The following is a 19,539-nucleotide window of genomic DNA, read 5'->3' as shown; positions in this document are numbered from 1 at the left end:
CACTCAGTCAGGTCGGTGTGGCACCATTCCACATTATTTTGCACTAGCCCTAGTAGTGTACACTCAGTCAGGTCGGTGTGGCACCATTCCACATTATTTTGCACTAGCCCTAGTAGTGTGCACTCAGTCAAGTCGGTGTGGCACCATTCCACATTATTTTGCACTAGCCCTAGTAGTGTACACTCAGTCAGGTCGGTGTGGCACCATTCCACATTATTTTGCACTAGCCCTAGTAGTGTACACTCAGTCAAGTCGGTGTGGCACTATTCCACATTATTTTGCACTAGCCCTAGTAGTGTACACTCAGTCAAGTCGGTGTGGCACCATTCCACATTATTTTGCACTAGCCCTAGTAGTGTGCACTCAGTCAGGTCGGTGTGGCACCATTCCACATTATTTTGCACTAGCCCTAGTAGTGTACACTCAGTCAGGTCGGTGTGGCACCATTCCACATTATTTTGCACTAGCCCTAGTAGTGTACACTCAGTCAAGTCGGTGTGGCACCATTCCACATTATTTTGCACTAGCCCTAGTAGTGTACACTCAGTCAAGTCGGTGTGGCACTATTCCACATTATTTTGCACTAGCCCTAGTAGTGTACACTCAGTCAAGTCGGTGTGGCACCATTCCACATTATTTTGCACTAGCCCTAGTAGTGTACACTCAGTCAGGTCGGTGTGGCACCATTCCACATTATTTTGCACTAGCCCTAGTAGTGTACACTCAGTCAAGTCGGTGTGGCACCATTCCACATTATTTTGCACTAGCCCTAGTAGTGTACACTCAGTCAAGTCGGTGTGGCACTATTCCACATTATTTTGCACTAGCCCTAGTAGTGTACACTCAGTCAAGTCGGTGTGGCACCATTCCACATTATTTTGCACTAGCCCTAGTAGTGTACACTCAGTCAGGTCGGTGTGGCACTATTCCACATTATTATGCACTAGCCCTAGTAGTGTGCACTCAGTCAGGTCGGTGTGGCACCATTCCATATTATTTTGCACTAGCCCTAGTAGTGTACACTCAGTCTGGTCGGTGTGGCACCATTCCACATTATTTTGCACTAGCCCTAGTCGTGTACACTCAGTCAGGTCGGTGTGGCACCATTCCACATTATTTTGCACTAGCCCTAGTAGTGTACACTCAGTCAAGTCGGTGTGGCACCATTCCACATTATTTTGCACTAGCCCTAGTAGTGTGCACTCAGTCAGGTCGGTGTGGCACTATTCCACATTATTTTGCACTAGCCCTAGTAGTGTACACTCAGTCAAGTCGGTGTGGCACCATTCCACATTATTTTGCACTAGCCCTAGTAGTGTACACTCAGTCAAGTCGGTGTGGCACCATTCCACATTATTTTGCACTAGCCCTAGTAGTGTACACTCAGTCAAGTCGGTGTGGCACTATTCCACATTATTTTGCACTAGCCCTAGTAGTGTACACTCAGTCAAGTCGGTGTGGCACCATTCCACATTATTTTGCACTAGCCCTAGTAGTGTGCACTCAGTCAGGTCGGTGTGGCACCATTCCACATTATTTTGCACTAGCCCTAGTAGTGTACACTCAGTCAGGTCGGTGTGGCACCATTCCACATTATTTTGCACTAGCCCTAGTAGTGTGCACTCAGTCAAGTCGGTGTGGCACCATTCCACATTATTTTGCACTAGCCCTAGTAGTGTACACTCAGTCAGGTCGGTGTGGCACCATTCCACATTATTTTGCACTAGCCCTAGTAGTGTACACTCAGTCAAGTCGGTGTGGCACCATTCCACATTATTTTGCACTAGCCCTAGTAGTGTACACTCAGTCAAGTCGGTGTGGCACCATTCCACATTATTTTGCACTAGCCCTAGTAGTGTACACTCAGTCAGGTCGGTGTGGCACTATTCCACATTATTATGCACTAGCCCTAGTAGTGTGCACTCAGTCAGGTCGGTGTGGCACCATTCCATATTATTTTGCACTAGCCCTAGTAGTGTACACTCAGTCTGGTCGGTGTGGCACCATTCCACATTATTTTGCACTAGCCCTAGTAGTGTACACTCAGTCAAGTCGGTGTGGCACCATTCCACATTATTTTGCACTAGCCCTAGTAGTGTACACTCAGTCAAGTCGGTGTGGCACCATTCCACATTATTTTGCACTAGCCCTAGTAGTGTACACTCAGTCAAGTCGGTGTGGCACTATTCCACATTATTTTGCACTAGCCCTAGTAGTGTACACTCAGTCAAGTCGGTGTGGCACCATTCCACATTATTTTGCACTAGCCCTAGTAGTGTGCACTCAGTCAGGTCGGTGTGGCACCATTCCACATTATTTTGCACTAGCCCTAGTAGTGTACACTCAGTCAGGTCGGTGTGGCACCATTCCACATTATTTTGCACTAGCCCTAGTAGTGTGCACTCAGTCAAGTCGGTGTGGCACCATTCCACATTATTTTGCACTAGCCCTAGTAGTGTACACTCAGTCAGGTCGGTGTGGCACCATTCCACATTATTTTGCACTAGCCCTAGTAGTGTACACTCAGTCAAGTCGGTGTGGCACTATTCCACATTATTTTGCACTAGCCCTAGTAGTGTACACTCAGTCAAGTCGGTGTGGCACCATTCCACATTATTTTGCACTAGCCCTAGTAGTGTGCACTCAGTCAGGTCGGTGTGGCACCATTCCACATTATTTTGCACTAGCCCTAGTAGTGTACACTCAGTCAGGTCGGTGTGGCACCATTCCACATTATTTTGCACTAGCCCTAGTAGTGTACACTCAGTCAAGTCGGTGTGGCACCATTCCACATTATTTTGCACTAGCCCTAGTAGTGTACACTCAGTCAAGTCGGTGTGGCACTATTCCACATTATTTTGCACTAGCCCTAGTAGTGTACACTCAGTCAAGTCGGTGTGGCACCATTCCACATTATTTTGCACTAGCCCTAGTAGTGTACACTCAGTCAGGTCGGTGTGGCACCATTCCACATTATTTTGCACTAGCCCTAGTAGTGTACACTCAGTCAAGTCGGTGTGGCACCATTCCACATTATTTTGCACTAGCCCTAGTAGTGTACACTCAGTCAAGTCGGTGTGGCACTATTCCACATTATTTTGCACTAGCCCTAGTAGTGTACACTCAGTCAAGTCGGTGTGGCACCATTCCACATTATTTTGCACTAGCCCTAGTAGTGTACACTCAGTCAGGTCGGTGTGGCACTATTCCACATTATTATGCACTAGCCCTAGTAGTGTGCACTCAGTCAGGTCGGTGTGGCACCATTCCATATTATTTTGCACTAGCCCTAGTAGTGTACACTCAGTCTGGTCGGTGTGGCACCATTCCACATTATTTTGCACTAGCCCTAGTCGTGTACACTCAGTCAGGTCGGTGTGGCACCATTCCACATTATTTTGCACTAGCCCTAGTAGTGTACACTCAGTCAAGTCGGTGTGGCACCATTCCACATTATTTTGCACTAGCCCTAGTAGTGTGCACTCAGTCAGGTCGGTGTGGCACTATTCCACATTATTTTGCACTAGCCCTAGTAGTGTGTACTCAGTCAGGTGGTGTGGCACCATTCCATATTATTTTGCACTAGCCCTAGTAGTGTGCACTCAGTCTGGTCGGTGTGGCACCATTCCACATTATTTTGCACTAGCCCTAGTAGTGTACACTTAGTCAGGTCGGTGTGGCACCATTCCATATTATTTTGCACTAGCCCTAGTAGTGTGCACTCAGTCAGGTCGGTGTGGCACCATTCCACATTATTTTGCACTAGCCCTAGTAGTGTACACTCAGTCAAGTCGGTGTGGCACCATTCCACATTATTTTGCACTAGCCCTAGTAGTGTACACTCAGTCAGGTCGGTGTGGCACTATTCCACATTATTTTGCACTAGCCCTAGTAGTGTGTACTCAGTCAGGTGGTGTGGCACCATTCCATATTATTTTGCACTAGCCCTAGTAGTGTGCACTCAGTCTGGTCGGTGTGGCACCATTCCACATTATTTTGCACAAGCCCTAGTAGTGTACACTTAGTCAGGTCGGTGTGGCACCATTCCACATTATTTTGCACTAGCCCTAGTAGTGCGTACTCAGTCAGGTCGGTGTGGCACTATTCCACATTATTTTGCACTAGCCCTAGTAGTGTACACTCAGTCAAGTCGGTGTGGCACCATTCCACATTATTATGCACTAGCCCTAGTAGTGTACACTCAGTCAGGTCGGTGTGGCACCATTCCATATTATTTTGCACTAGCCCTAGTAGTGTACACTCAGTCAGGTCGGTGTGGCACCATTCCACATTATTTTGCACTAGCCCTAGTAGTGTACACTCAGTCAGGTCGGTGTGGCACCATTCCACATTATTTTGCACTAGCCCTAGTAGTGTGTACTCAGTCAGGTGGTGTGGCACCATTCCATATTATTTTACACTAGCCCTAGTAGTGTGCACTCAGTCAGGTCGGTGTGGCACTATTCCACATTATTTTGCACTAGCCCTAGTAGTGTGCACTCAGTCAGGTCGGTGTGGCACCATTCCACATTATTTTGCACTAGCCCTAGTAGTGTACACTCAGTCAGGTCGGTGTGGCACCATTCCACATTATTTTGCACTAGCCCTAGTAGTGTACACTCAGTCAGGTCGGTGTGGCACCATTCCACATTATTTTGCACTAGCCCTAGTAGTGTGCACTCAGTCAGGTCGGTGTGGCACCATTCCACATTATTTTGCACTAGCCCTAGTAGTGTGCACTCAGTCAGGTCGGTGTGGCACCAATCCACATTATTTTGCACTAGCCCTAGTAGTGTGCACTCAGTCAGGTCGGTGTGGCACCATTCCACATTATTTTGCACTAGCCCTAGTAGTGTGCACTCAGTCAGGTCGGTGTGGCACTATTCCACATTATTTTGCACTAGCCCTAGTAGAGTGCACTTTCTTGAATCTTGGGCACATATTTACTAGGCGTGATTTTTGATTTACGTGTAAGTAAAACGAAATTACATTAACGGATGTGACTAATATCTTTCACCATGAAATCCTTAGCACCCGTTGACAGGCCAGTCACACTGGTTGTCACTATAATAGTTTACGATCCCCCTGTCAAATTCTAAGAACAATTGAAACATATATATACATGTTTACATGAAATATTGTCCACCTATGCGGATCTGTTTGTGCAGTGTTTTACGACCGTATACCTTTACTGATGTCAACCAAACTTGTTATGTGGGAAGTTGGCACCCAAGGCTTACAGGTACTATACCTTGCCCAAGGGTGACAGTTGTGGCAAAGGGTAACCTCATTCTCCCAAGTCTATATACTCCACAACGGGATACTAGAAGTGGATTTTTATTTATCTTGAGTATTACAATACATGTTATTACAAAATTATATTATATTATTGATTTTCAGGAAATTCGTATTCCAATGTTTTTTTGTAACTTTTGCAACCTCGGTATATTCACGTCATCATAGTGGGAGCAGACAGTATTGCAATAGTCGATGTGGGGAAGAATTGATTTGTGATACAGAATTATGCTAAAAGTCTTGCTATTCTCACGCATATTAAGGCGCCGAAATCTCTATTTGGTAATAGGCGTGACAGATGTGTATCGCATGGACACCAAGATAAACAAAACTGTCTATCTGTTTGATTGGTTGTCAAAGTTGAAAATTTGAATACGCAAAGGGTGTTATCCATTTCAATCGGAGATGATGATAAGAAAATAATTTTTGCAATTATTTCATTCACTCAAGTCATATGCTAGTATCAAAGATCTAAGCATAATTGAGGAGCACTGCAAATATCAGGGGGAAAATTCTTCTCCTCTAGGGTTCTCCACACGTGTCAGGGGGAACCTCGTCTCGTCTCTCTATCGCGTCCCCTTGAGGTACGGGATCGGGTAAGTCACTTAAGCTTTACAGTCAAATAAGACACACACAACGAAATACGTTTCAACTCTCGTCTTAGTCGGTCTTTTGAGCACTCTATAAGACAAGCGCTCTGGGGAAAAATCCCCAAGACTATCGCAAGGCTGACCCGAGACTCGCCCAAGACTCTCCAGAACTGCGTCTGTTCTGGTGTACTCCTCAAGACCAACTCAAACTCTCTTTATTCATTTTCAAAAGCTTAACCAATTACAAAGCAGTAAAAAGACTCTAGGGCGTAACCTTCAATCATAAAGCCAATCACACTAAGTACTGAATACGTCATATCTTTTGATTAATCGTTCACTACATTAATAACTACGGATACCAACTGTCAGAATCGTAGTCAGAATAGCGACGGTTATCTCGTAATTAGTTCCAAATCACTGAGCCAAGTTCCGTCCAAAACTCCAAATAGGCCTAAACGATGACAGACATAACACAGCAATTCGCTAATAATCAACTAATTAAGTCGGTCAACTGATACGCGGAAACTAATTCATGACACAAACTTCAAGGTTCCACAACTAGTCTGATTATTTTATTTTATAATAGACAAAACACAAAAAATACAAAGAAGGATAATCAAAATAACCGGTTACGACTGAAATAACAATATATCTAAAAGTGTAGCAAATTACAAAGGTTTTTCTCAAAACTAGATTTAAATGAGGAAACAAAGGGAAAACTCGTAAAGCTCAATGATGAAAGAAATAACACGGGTCCCGGTGTAACTAAAACTAAACTATGTATTTAGTTTTAATTTATACTGAATATAACTGTTTTTATGATCTAGTATTATGAATATGGATTGGTCGTTGGGTTTAAAGGGCGGTGGTCGTCGTGCAGCGTCGTGTTCGATATAGAACTCACAGCGACTTAAAACACAATGTTCGTTTACATTAAATTCCAACAGATGTTGCCTGACGGCAACCGCCCTTTAATTTAAAAGCGTCATGATAAATATTATGCTCAGTTATTGATTTGTATTTTAGGGTAGCTAAATATAATTTACTTCTGTTCTATAGACTGAGCCTGTTAACTAAACTAGTAATTTCTTTGAGTGTCACTCTTTGCTCCCGAAATAATAGACACGCCATGTGTAGAAGCAATAGACTACATGTGTCCATTTAAAATACAAATGTATCACAATGTTCAAAGTATGGTAAAATAAAACTATTAAAAATGGTAAAAAGAGATGATTTTGACACAGAGCGTAGCACATCGAATTTAATACATACAATTTTACTGGCCCTTTTTTTACAAATTCAATTTGATGTGAGGTTCCCATGGCAGCGAACTATCTACAATCGCCCCCAAGTTATTCAAGCGAGGCGATGCTTGGAGAATAGACCACTTTCGCGGAAATAGTGAGACTGGGGTGCAAGAATGATGCCCGATCTTTGTATGGTGTAAATACAAACATCATGTCACTCTGTTGATAATCGATAAAAGAGAATCTTATTTTTGTCACGTCGATTGGTACACCCGACAGCACAGTATGACACGTGCAAGTTTACGTTACACCCCAAAACGGTATGCGCGCGATTGTGAAACGCCGTATCTTCAACTTCCGGGAAAGTGGTCTATGGTTGTAGGTTGAAACCTCTACTGGCTTGTGTATCCCAATTTAACTGAATCAGCCATTCATATGTGGTCCAATACTAGCCGTATAACATTGTATTGTCATACTAGCAATACGTGTGTAATATAAATGGGAGTTCCCTCAACGTATTTTCACAGTTTGAAGACTATTATTGAATTTATCAGATATTAATTTTCATCATTTTCACCTATGTTGCAGTGTATTTAAAATATTCATATTCACATAGATCGCCTGGTTCCAGCGTTATTCTTGCAAATTGTGTGGAAATGTCTGTCATTAACAAATCTTTTCAGTACGTGACAAACATCGCCCTCCATCTTTCTATTTCCTATATCTAACAAATTGAATATTGACATTTCCATGGACTTTATAACGAGATTTGCAAAATGTCGGATTTCCAGCATAAGTTGACGAGAGGGCGCTGTACTAAAACTAATTAGACATATTGGCATATTCTTTGGTTTCAATTTATTAGGGGAATTTCCGTTCACTGCGAAATCTCGCGTGTTGCGTGAAAGACGAGAACGTCAAATGATTTGATTTTGAACTTGATTTTCTCTTTTTTATAGCTCAACGTGGAAATGCAATCATGATGTACGGGGTTTTCTGAAGTACCCCTCTCATCTTGACAATTAAATCACAAACTTGAACAATTCAACATTCTTTATAACATTTAATACAAACACTTTATAAATATTAAGACTATTGTCCAAGAACTAATATCGTCTCCTAATAAATTGAGGTCAATGACCCTATGGCTAGTCAGCTCTAGCTGTCAAATTCCATGTATGGATTTTCCTCTTCTTGTGTGTTCCGTGTTGTTATGGGAACTTCATACAGATCGTCATCATCCCTGGAATACAGTGACACGTTATAATGTTAAAGGGCGGTAGTTGTCGCGCCACGCATGCGCGAGATATATGGGTCTCATATAAACAAAGATGGCGACTTTGACTGTTGCGCAGATCAACTAGTACAAACTGAGACGTTACTAAGCTTTAATTAGGTATTTTTTAGGTGATTGGAAGGTATCGAAGAAGTCACCCGCGATAATTAGTGCAAGTCGCGCCCAGGTCAAACCTCATACTTGTGATTTCCATTAGTAGAGCGCATTGGATTGTGGGAAAATCAATATTTATCAACACAAATGTCGCACTTGCGCAGCGCGTTTAGTTAAGTGAACATGGCATCGTATCTAATGGAATATATCTAACTGACTATTTACCTGTAACTTTTTGCACCCGGAGCAAGCGGTGCTGGGTAATCTGGTTGACTCCTGCAACAAATCATATCAATATTAGATCTGGTCGTACGGTTGGCTGGTTCCCGCCTCAAGTGTCATGGCGTACCAAGCCACAAGAGGCCGGTAACTAGTAACGGTTCCGGCATTCTTATTGGTACACCACTTTCTCGTTGCTTGTTCCACTTCCCTTAGTTACCTGACGTCAGCGCTTACGCTCGTGGCCGTTCAGGGGTTTCCTTTTGCTTTCGAAATTTGGGCGAATAAAAAGAATTGTTTCTTTTGTTATAAATTTGCACAGAACATATCAAATCTGTAAATCTAAGCAGGCAGTATGTATGAGCATGGCTTTATTGTAGCATTACAGACACGTTTACGCAAAACGGAACTTGGAATGTTTTCAAATTACGTCACCCAGTCGCGTTCCTTCCGGCCGGAAAACCGGCCCAAATGGAACATTATGGCGAATACTAGTTACCTGCGTCCTACCTGCCATTCGCAAAGGACGCCGGGAACCAGCGAAGTCGTACGGTAGTCGATGGGATATATATATATATATATCATATGAGGGCGCGCTTTACTTACTCTCTTCTTAGTGTTGGTCCCTGAACTTGCATTGGGTCAATATATATGCCTTCTTCGACGTCACGGCAACTGCTGATCGTCTGATACACATCGTCTTTGCTGCCCTGAGCACTACCGATAGTCTGATAAATGCCTTCTTCGCTTACTTTATCCTTGCTCCTATATATCATAGTGGGAACGGAGAATTGAAACTAAACTGATTAAAACATGTATGTGTTGTCGTGAGTCACGTGACAAAAACCGTTCACTCACAGGAAATTCACGTGACTGTAATTATGTCTACTTACTTTGTAGGGACTGGTCTGGGAGGACAGGGATCTCTTGGGTTACGTTTGACTGTTACGTCACTGGTTAAGTCTATATAATCACTAAAAAAATCAATAAAATAATGAATATAAAGCGCATTTTTAAAAAGACTATTTGTAACACGTTAAAATATGATTCGATATATTTATTTTAAATAAAATGACGTCAAAACGCAACAATCTACCTATACTAAATTATGATTCATTACTGACCATTCTTATAAATCGCACCATTTGGCGTCTGTGACGTCAAAATGACGTATACGATCATGAAAGCGGTCTTGTTCAAATCTTCCATTCAACTATCATGTTTGGTAGTGCAGTCGTTTGTCATCCCGAAATCTCTCGAAAAAATAATTTTCATTGATTGATGACTACAGATCAAAACGATACCGACGACTTAAACGACCTTTGTATTATCTAATTACGTCACGAAAGCGATTCGTCACTGAAGGGCGCGATTTATAGGAAAGGTGTAAAGCGGCACCCGCACAACTTTGGTTCTCTACAGATTAAACCTCAGACTACTAATAAATTTAATATTATGTATTAGTTGTCTGAGATTAAACTATGTAAAACTGACCCCTTCTTGGTTCTGGTGAGGAGAAATAGACTCATTGCAATCATGCCTGCTGCGACGAAAACACTGAGAACGACCACAACTACAATGTAATCTAGAGGAGAAAAAAAATCAGTGTTTTCATGGCTACGATGCTGACAAATATCAAGTGCATGCATGCATGCAAAATAAAAGTTAATAAATGTAAAATCCGACTGTTCTCACTAAAAAATTAAAACCGGCGTTAAATTTACGGCGGTACTACGCCGGCACAAAATCGCTCAACACCTTTAGACAATAGTGTATCTTAACCGGGTGTTGGGGTGGACTGTGGCCGGCATAACTGCTACATGTGAACGTGGGGAAGTAATTATTTTGCGATAGTTTAGTTGTCTGAGGTTGTATGAAATGTGTGTATATCCGTACCAACTGAAGACTCTGCGTAGCAATTTACCACGTGACATAACCTGCTTTCTGATGCTGAGTTGGGGCAACGAGAAGGCTGTGAACAGCTGCGTGTTCTCCACATATACCCCGCACCACATGTGACGTTACACCTCGTCCATTCAGACCACGTGGTTACCACGTCGTTATCTCCATTATGATTTGTCACTTCGTCTTGCTGACCAGTCAAGTCAGAGTCGTGGATTTTTAGAACTCCAGCGTGAGGTTTGTTTGATTGACGCTTGATGACGCGGTTGTGTAAACTTGTACGAAGCGCCCTCTCTTCATTTAACTCAAATTCCAGATTTCTGTCCAGCATTTGATAAATTTTATCAGTATCAAATTGTGAGAAGTCACCACCCGTGCCTTGACCATTGGTATCAGCTGGTGAGCGCTCAGTGGCCATGTCTTGGTTATCAAATGGTAAATGGTTAACACTCGCCAATTGACCATTAGTCAAAACACTGTTTCCGAGGCCTGAAAGACGATTACTGTAGTCGCCACCATTGTTATTGTACTGAGGGCGCTGCTGTGAAACATAAGGACTTGTTCGTCCCACATCTGCATTATAATGGTTACTTGCCGGTAGCATATCTAACAAAGAGAAAACCAGGTGCACGATCAGAGTCCAATTAACAGTGAATAGAAGGAAACATTTTTGTTCAATAAAAAAATGTCACGTCAACAATTAAATAAATAAGAGCTTTTAACGTTCTACGTTTAGTGATAATTTGAGATTTGTCCCGATTGAACCAACATTTGTTTTACTAATTGAATAAGGTAGGTCAATACTTTAAAGGTCGGTGGTCGTCGCACCGTGTCCTGTTCGATGCGGGACTCATAGCGACGCAAACAACGCGTGTAAATACATTTGTTTGTTTACCTGATATTCGAACACGCGCTGCGCGACGACCACCGTCCTTTAATATTTGCCGCATCGTCGTATTGAGAAATATTTAGAGCACCAGTAATTCCGGAAAAAGAGGGGTTAAAATCTCAGAGGCTACAATACGGCACTTATTTCCAATGGGTTTTAAACTTAGAATAATATTCACTTGTGAAGCATGTTCAATCTGAACAGTAGTATCGGCAGTTGCCATGGGAACGCGTGATATCCTAAGTGTCATTTCCAGGTGTCATTTAGGCCTTCATTTAACTGGCAAAGTAATATTCATGAATAGCTATTTATGAAACAGTACAGCATATTGTGAACGGGTGCAAAATCATTGCGAATGATTGTTGCACTTAAAATTTCAATATTAGCCATGTTCATAAAATGCAAATAAATTCGAGACTCTGTGGCAGAGCACGTCGTGCACGAGTTTGGCGTGTACTATTTACTTTGGAGGGTATGGTGTCCGGTCAACGGCAAGGTTTCACTCTCCGTATTATATGCAAATTACGTATCCGTAAGGTCAACACAATCTGAATACATTTACATAACAGTTGAAACCTGCTCGTGCAAGTTATAGTGGAGGATGGGGTGGGCTTACCTATGCCGTGAACCATCGGTATCAGTGTGACAGCAACCAGGCTGTAGAGTACTCGCCTTGTATTCATTATACCATATCCAAGTAAACGTGCTTCTATTGAACTACATTGAAAAAAATCGTTTTCCGTCTGCGAAATTAACGAAACTGAAAATATTCTAATCCTCGGGGCGGAGCTACGTCACAAGACATTCCACGTTGCTAAGACGCGCACCACTGTACCATGCTTTTCTATGGACTCTGCGCGAGCTGCTGTGGAACGTCGAGCGAAGAGCCGGTGAAATTAGCTAAATTCGAAAAAACGACACAAACTCAACTTTGAAGTAATTCCGAGCAACCACATTTATGCATGTTACACACGCAGAGGTAATCTTGTTACACTGTTAAGGGGAGTCTCAACAACCATCCCAAAGTACCGTTTTCTGAGGGTTTTCGGCCTTTGTTTTCACTGTGATGGTTGCCAGAAAGGTCAAATATACCCGGATGACCGCATTGACGCTGCAGTTCGGCGTCTTCTACACCGAGCGTTTGTGCTGGGACAGCGCTTCCGGTGACGACACAACGGGATGACCGCCCCAAGAGTATTCTTAAGTTCTAGTGTGCGACGCATACGGGCGCGCTAACGCGTGCGCGAACAAATACGTGAGAACGCAAGAATTGTGAACGCCCTCTTGTGCTTAATCAAAGAAATTAACAATGGTCTGTTGTCACGGCTGTTTTGAATAATAAACACAACTCTGTCGTTGAAATGATTAGCACATTGTGATGCTAACTGTTACACTAATTCTAATGGGGCTGGGTAATTCCAAAGTATCACCAGTGAAAGCACGTGCACAGATACGGACACTGCATAAAATAATACGAGAACAAAATGTGGAGAAATGCAGAAAGTTCGTGGCGCGGAACATCTCCTGGGACACCATCCTGCCATATGGTCCAGATGAAAGTGATCCTATTTATCTTCCACATCATTTGATGTTTTATCACCTTGGCAACAATTTGAATGTGGATATTTTGAAGATGCTATTAGAGAGTGGACTGGACCCTAATTTTGGAGACCGAATGGGAAGAACTGCCTTGCATTATCTAATACGAAAACTTCATTATCAGAAGATGTTTATCCGTAAAGAGCAGGATGCGGACGAGTTATTGGAGACGTACATTGACATGCTGTGTTCCCATGGAGCAGATCCTAACGCTCAGGACATCGCCGGAAATACAGCGTTGCATTTAGGTGCAATGTACAACTACAGAGGCTGTATCAGCTTGCTAAGACAATACGGAGGCGATATGGAGAAAACTGATAAACACGGGGCCACGCCTTTCATGAAAGCCGCCGAATTCGGAAGTATCGACGTTCTTGAAGAGTTGGTTGAACATGGGGTTAACGTACACCATTCCGACTACCAGGAAAGAACTGCATTACATGCAATCGGCAGGTATCCCAGGGTACATCGGACCCAGTGTGCAACATTACTGATACGAAATAACTTGGATATTCATAAACAGGATATTAACGGAGACACGTGTCTGCATACCGTTGCAAGATCCAATTCATCGGAAGACGTGGTGGTGGAACTACTGAGGAACGGCGCTGACCCAAATGTTAGAAACAATCTTGGCCGAACGGCTCTGTTTGAGTATTTAAATAACCATACGCTTTGGAGGGACATGAGTTGTCGCATTGTGGTGAATCCTCGTGCACACAGACGAATTTTTCTTGATTTGCCGGCGTTGGTGGCGTCAACGAACGGATTTTGCCATATTTTAGACAATACAAGTATCGTGCGTATCACAGACTATAGCGGACTTTTACCCCAACTCTTACACAAGCAAACAGCAGAAGAACTTACGGAACACTTGCAAATACTGTCATCCAGCCCTCCATCACTTCATCACCAATGTCGACAAGTGATACGTAAGGCAATGATGAAGCATGACAGGTTGTCCACAGAATACGTAAGAAAACTGAAGTTGCCAACACTGCTAGAGAATTACCTACTTACGCCGCTATGTTTGAGCAGAATCCTGGTTACTAGCGATGTTGACGGAAATGATGTCATGCCTCTAGATTTGTGGATGAATGGTACCAATCAGTTTTTGTACATTCAACTTGATAATATACAGTGAAATAATAAATACATTTTGTTAGTAAACTCATATCTTGTATCGTATCAACTGTTATCGTGGTTTGGGGAATTCGACTTTCGGGAATCGTATGGGAATTGTTACCAGGCAGTATCACGGTTGATAATAAACAGAAAAATAAATACATTGTAACAAAAGAAATACATCATGGCGAGTGCATCATTCTTAAAGCGGGAGGGTCGTCACCTGCGCACGCGCGGGAATTGAGTCCCAAGTTACGATAACAACACACGCTAAACGCAAAGACTCATGGGTAGACGCTTGTTTGTAAACAATGACACGCTATGGCCATCTGACGCACGCGCAAGTGACGACTCCCCCGCTTTAAGAATCGTGCTCTCTAATGATGGAGCGCTTTTATGACACCAAAAATGACGTATCCAGGTGAAGGCAATGTCGTTCAAATCGACCACTATGTTTGGTATGCACTGTCGACAAATCTCGAGCTGATTTGTTTCTAAGTCCGATGAATTACCTTTCTTGAATGCCGATAATTCTCGGACCTTTGGCGTTTTAATTTTATTATATTTTTATCTGACATGAAAACATGTTAACCCCAAAAACTAGACTGTCGACACTGTTTGGTCGTTCTTCATCAAAAATACCTTTATTGATGGAACAACTGCAGATCAAAACGATGTCTGCACTTTGACGGGCCTTCGTGTCATCTTTTACGCCAAAAAACGCTTTTCCACTAGAGGGCGCGATTTATATGAAAGGATTATTATTAGACAAATAAGGAGCTCACTACCGTACTAGCCCCACCACAATGAAACAAATCTGGCTACAGCCCTGTCCCCATTCATTCTGTGGACTAATGTGAGAGGGCTATGTACCAGTGTTATTATTCCGTGCAGTGGTTGAATATTTAAACATTGGTACTTTTAAATAAACATTTCCTGTAAAGGTTTATCATTGCGCACGGGACGTGTTTAACAGACCTTTGACACCCCTGTACCATTCCACACTAAATGTTCATCCAAATACTCTTACTAGTATATAGTAAATAACAACGAATTACATTTTTATTTACAAATATATTTGGTTATCGTTTCAGAATAAAATTTATGTGTAATAAACTAACCTCCCGTTCTCCGTCGTTAGAAATTCCATCGAACAAGACGTCACCTTAGTGAGAAGATAAAACTATTTCTCATTTCATTTAAAATTGAGATGTTTGTGTGAGACACAAAACACGGCGCCCTCTTGTGACGATTGTTGGTAATTCTAAGATTTTTCAGTGAAATGATTTTTTTGACATTGTAAAGTGCCCCATTGTAGTAGTTTTAACATCTCTGATAATGTAATGCTTAGATTTAATACCATTTTTTATTTCAATTTCTTTAATTCCCTTTCTCTTGACCGGTCAATGGTCATGCTCCAGTACCCGCCCATATTGGGTTTACGTTCTGCTAGGTTCGCTGAAGTTTTGTCTTTTAATCTATATTAATCCTAGCCATTCATCATTCTTATTGACGCAAATTTCACTGACAGTTAGCTGAGACCAAATTAATATTATAATCCCGGGACTATAATATTGAAGCTGTGTATCAGTGGCGGTTGTCCAGTCAGGGTTTTACTTCCTATTAGTTGTATTTACGTTATGATTTTACTGTGTGGAATCTAGAAATAACTTGAAAGAACAGAAATTTGCATTGAACTCCACCACCTTGTGTTTATGTAATATTCCCGGGCGTTACACATGCTTAAGATTTTTACCCTTTCCATTGAAAACAATAACTTTAGATTTATCAATATTAACTTTTAGTTTCCAATCGTCTCAGTATTTTGATGACATTGATACATTTTTTGCAGTTTCTTGACTTGTTGAAAGAATTAGTTGCAAGTTAATATCAGATTTTCGATGGTTGTATGATCAGAATAAGTTATGTAATTGTAATATCAGCGCTATGTCATTCAAGAAGCCACAATTGAATGAATTTTACTGAAATTATCCAATAGTCAGTATAGTCGCCCGATGTAGCGCTTTGAAACAAGTGCCTGGGCTTCAAGTGATTCTTTAGATTTGTCACAATAATTGATAATAACTAAAGCTTTCAATGAAAAAAGGACGTAAAAGAATTTCAGAACGTATATTCACCTGCCAAATAAGTTTGAGATGGCGTCGCATCAAGTCGCACCATTCCGGCATTACAATATTCGTATTTCGTTCAAAAAAGGCATTACTGTTGTTTACCCGTCTCTATAAATATATTCATGTACATACCCAGGGAACAATAGTGCTATCATTGTTATGTTAAAGCTGTTACATAACCACTGACTTCCTGGTTGTTCACGGGTTTGAATACATATTTGAGTTTTCCACCACATGTTGTCCTTTTAAAACACTTTCCACTTCATCAAAGGCAGACGACAACTGCAGAAATGTTACCAGAGTACAGCCTAAAACTGTATGCACTGCACTGGTACAGAATATATCCCTGACACATCTATATAATACACATATATGTATTTTCACAGACGCATTACAAAATCACACATTACACATGAATAAACAAGGTTACATCAGTACAGACAATACATACTACAGTCATGTGCTACCATGCTATAGACTGCATCAGTATGCATTATACCAGTACAGACTACAACAAATGATACTCCAGTGTAGTATACCTGTCCCGGGGGAGGGGTCACTCTATATTCAAACCTTACACCATGTGCGTTCTTGCTAAAAAAATAATAGGCCCCTAGGGCTGGCAGCACATTGGCAAACCACCCCCTTATTGCGGACGCACTATAAATTTAGTACCTCATAGAGCAGACATATTGAAGAAAAAGACACCCCCTATTTCAGACACATATTGAGAAACATCCTACCCCATATTGCGAGCATTTTCTGCCGTTTATTTTGCAATCAAGTGGAGTGTGATCAGCTCAAACAAGTTACTATGTATGCAACTCCTGTTGGACAGGTGTCATTCGTTGTTTGATGAAGAAAGATGAGACTATTGACATGATAGTGAATATGATCATTTATTTTCACAATGCACACGACTTTGCCAGGATTCTTATTCCATGATCAGATATTATTACGCAATTTTACGTTCAGCTCCGAGTGGCATGAATACAGGGTAGAAAACCCAGAAAAAGGCAGGAGCTGGATGCAGAGACCGAGGCGCGAAAGAAGTTTCGGAAGTGTGGATGACTCTGGGGAATGACTTTCTGTATAGTCAGGTTGCCAGCCCCAGTTTTTTGGGAAAAGCGTAAAAGTGCGTATGACTTAGGATTTTTGGCTGAAATGTGTTCTCCAGTATGTCTGCCTCAAAATTCTAATGGGTGCCCAGTTTGCACCCTTGAGCATTTTTTCTAATTTGCATAAATCCAAAATGGCTGCCAATGACGATCAAGCAAGCTATTATGATGATATCTCCGCATCAAGATGGAAATTTCAACTGCTGTATAATATGCAAATTTTGTATTGAGGCCCCCAAAATAAATGTTAATCCCCATGTTTGTTAAATTCATCATTTGCATAAATACCTCATTTGCATAAATCCAAAATGGACGCCAATGACGATCACGCATGCTATTATGATGATATCTCTGCATCAAGATGGAAATTTCAACTGCTGTATAATATGCAAATTGAGTATTGAGGCCCTCAAAATAAATATTAACTCGCATGTTTGTTAAATTTATCATTTGCATAAATACCTTATTTGCATAAATTCAAAATGAATGCCAGAGACGATGAAACATGCTAATAATGGCACATTTGGGTCCTGAGAATACAATTTGACCTTATCCATTTTTCTTCAATTTAAATTCTTTATTTGCACATATATATATATATATATATATATATTTTCATTTGAATAAAATCCCGATGATCTAAATCACGTATTTTATATTGTGATAATAAACAATATGTCAATACCATCTGAGCATAAATTTGGTAACCTCAATCGTGTTAATAGTGGTAGTCATTCCCACAAAACATAAGTAGACTTAATATCCACAATTTTATAGACATGAATAGTAATTTAAATTTGTATCGAAACACTGCAGTTGTAATCCAAAGATCCACTTGAAAATATGTTTAGTATCGACGTAAATGCACATTTTTTCAAAGCACAGATTAACCACCGCATCAAATAATTATAAAAGCTGAGAAACTGGTGAAGAGTTATGCTACCTATACAAAATATGATATCGTATAACAAAATCAACTCAACATGATGTAAAGTATTCCACATGTACAATAATATCAAATAGGGAAATCGTAGTTGCTCTAACTTAATTCTAGTCTTCAACAATTTGCAATACGATGTACAGGAAAGCCTAGCCAGTTGGCAATTGCATGATGCAGCTGTTCTGTGATTTGCAGTTGCATGCAACTACCTTCAACAAAGCAGTTGGAGCAAGTTTGGTAGGTTCGTAGATTGGGTGAGGGGTACAGTTCCCTTCAAGTTTCCAGTCATAGCGTGATATCTGATGGTGGATATCTCTGTGCTGCTGCACACCAAACGAGTGTCTGCAGATGAGCTCGTTTTATGTGTTGTACTGCAGCTACACGAGTTGGAGGTAGGAACTTGATTTTTGGAGGATCCTTCATCTTGCTGAAGTTTTGGTATCTGAGATTGTTAAAATTTTAAGTTGATGTTCCACCATAAAGAAGAGTGAGGAAATTGATGCCAAAAACAGGATTTCAACATCAGTGGAATTTGAATTGTATATAACTCCAAGACCTAGGTTGTTCTTGAGCAGTAGGTTAACACATGTTGCTTTTTTCCAGAGGGATATGATACAGTGTCACACCAAGAAACAGCATGTAAAGGCACAATATCACCGCATTTATCTCCTAAATTTAATACATAATTTAATAATTTGCGTTAATGTCAATTACCCTTCCATCCTGTTTTTTCATGGAAACTTGAGTTGAAATGCTGTTCTTCCATACATAGTACACCAATAGCACGAATATGTCTGTATCATCAGCAATTATTTGAACATGATTTTTCTGGTCATGGAACATGAGTAAATAACTGATGATATTCACATCTGCTTCTTTATGTTCAAACAAGCACTGCTCCTCACCAATGAGGTGAAGAGTTGGTGACTCAAAGTCTGTATTGCAAATCAATTTGATTAATTGAGTTTTGTTGTGATCACTTTTCATGATAACATCTCGTGCAGGTGGTGTCATATTTCTCGTGAGGTTATGCTCCTTATGTTCCTCCCACACGTCGCATTCTTTCATGTGACTTTGTGGAGCTTGGTATTTA

The 19,539-nt window shown here is 41.3% G+C and overlaps 2 protein-coding genes across 2 annotated transcripts; one reads left to right on the top strand and one right to left on the bottom strand.

Annotated features, from left to right (window-relative positions):
• Window positions 1-7,855: 7,855 nt before the first annotated feature.
• On the bottom strand, window positions 7,856-11,154 carry LOC102808385 (uncharacterized). The gene is made up of 6 exons (XM_006817076.3): window positions 10,638-11,154; window positions 10,236-10,326; window positions 9,635-9,715; window positions 9,348-9,506; window positions 8,748-8,798; window positions 7,856-8,375 (listed from the first exon to the last, which is right to left on the bottom strand). Exons 1-6 carry the CDS (start codon window positions 11,059-11,061, stop codon window positions 8,291-8,293), a joined length of 891 nt encoding a protein of 296 aa, XP_006817139.2. The 5' UTR covers window positions 11,062-11,154; the 3' UTR covers window positions 7,856-8,290.
• Window positions 11,155-12,934: 1,780 nt separating this feature from the next.
• Window positions 12,935-14,275, top strand: LOC144352796 (ankyrin repeat domain-containing protein 61-like). Its single transcript, XM_078009659.2, has one exon. It carries the CDS (start codon window positions 12,935-12,937, stop codon window positions 14,273-14,275), a length of 1,341 nt encoding a protein of 446 aa, XP_077865785.1.
• The last annotated feature ends 5,264 nt before the right edge of the window (window positions 14,276-19,539 follow it).

Source organism: Saccoglossus kowalevskii, chromosome 17 (genome assembly GCF_978046115.1).
Source record: "Saccoglossus kowalevskii chromosome 17, keSacKowa6.1, whole genome shotgun sequence".
NCBI lineage: Eukaryota > Metazoa > Hemichordata > Enteropneusta > Harrimaniidae > Saccoglossus > Saccoglossus kowalevskii.
This window is presented reverse-complemented; position numbering and strand designations above follow the sequence as displayed.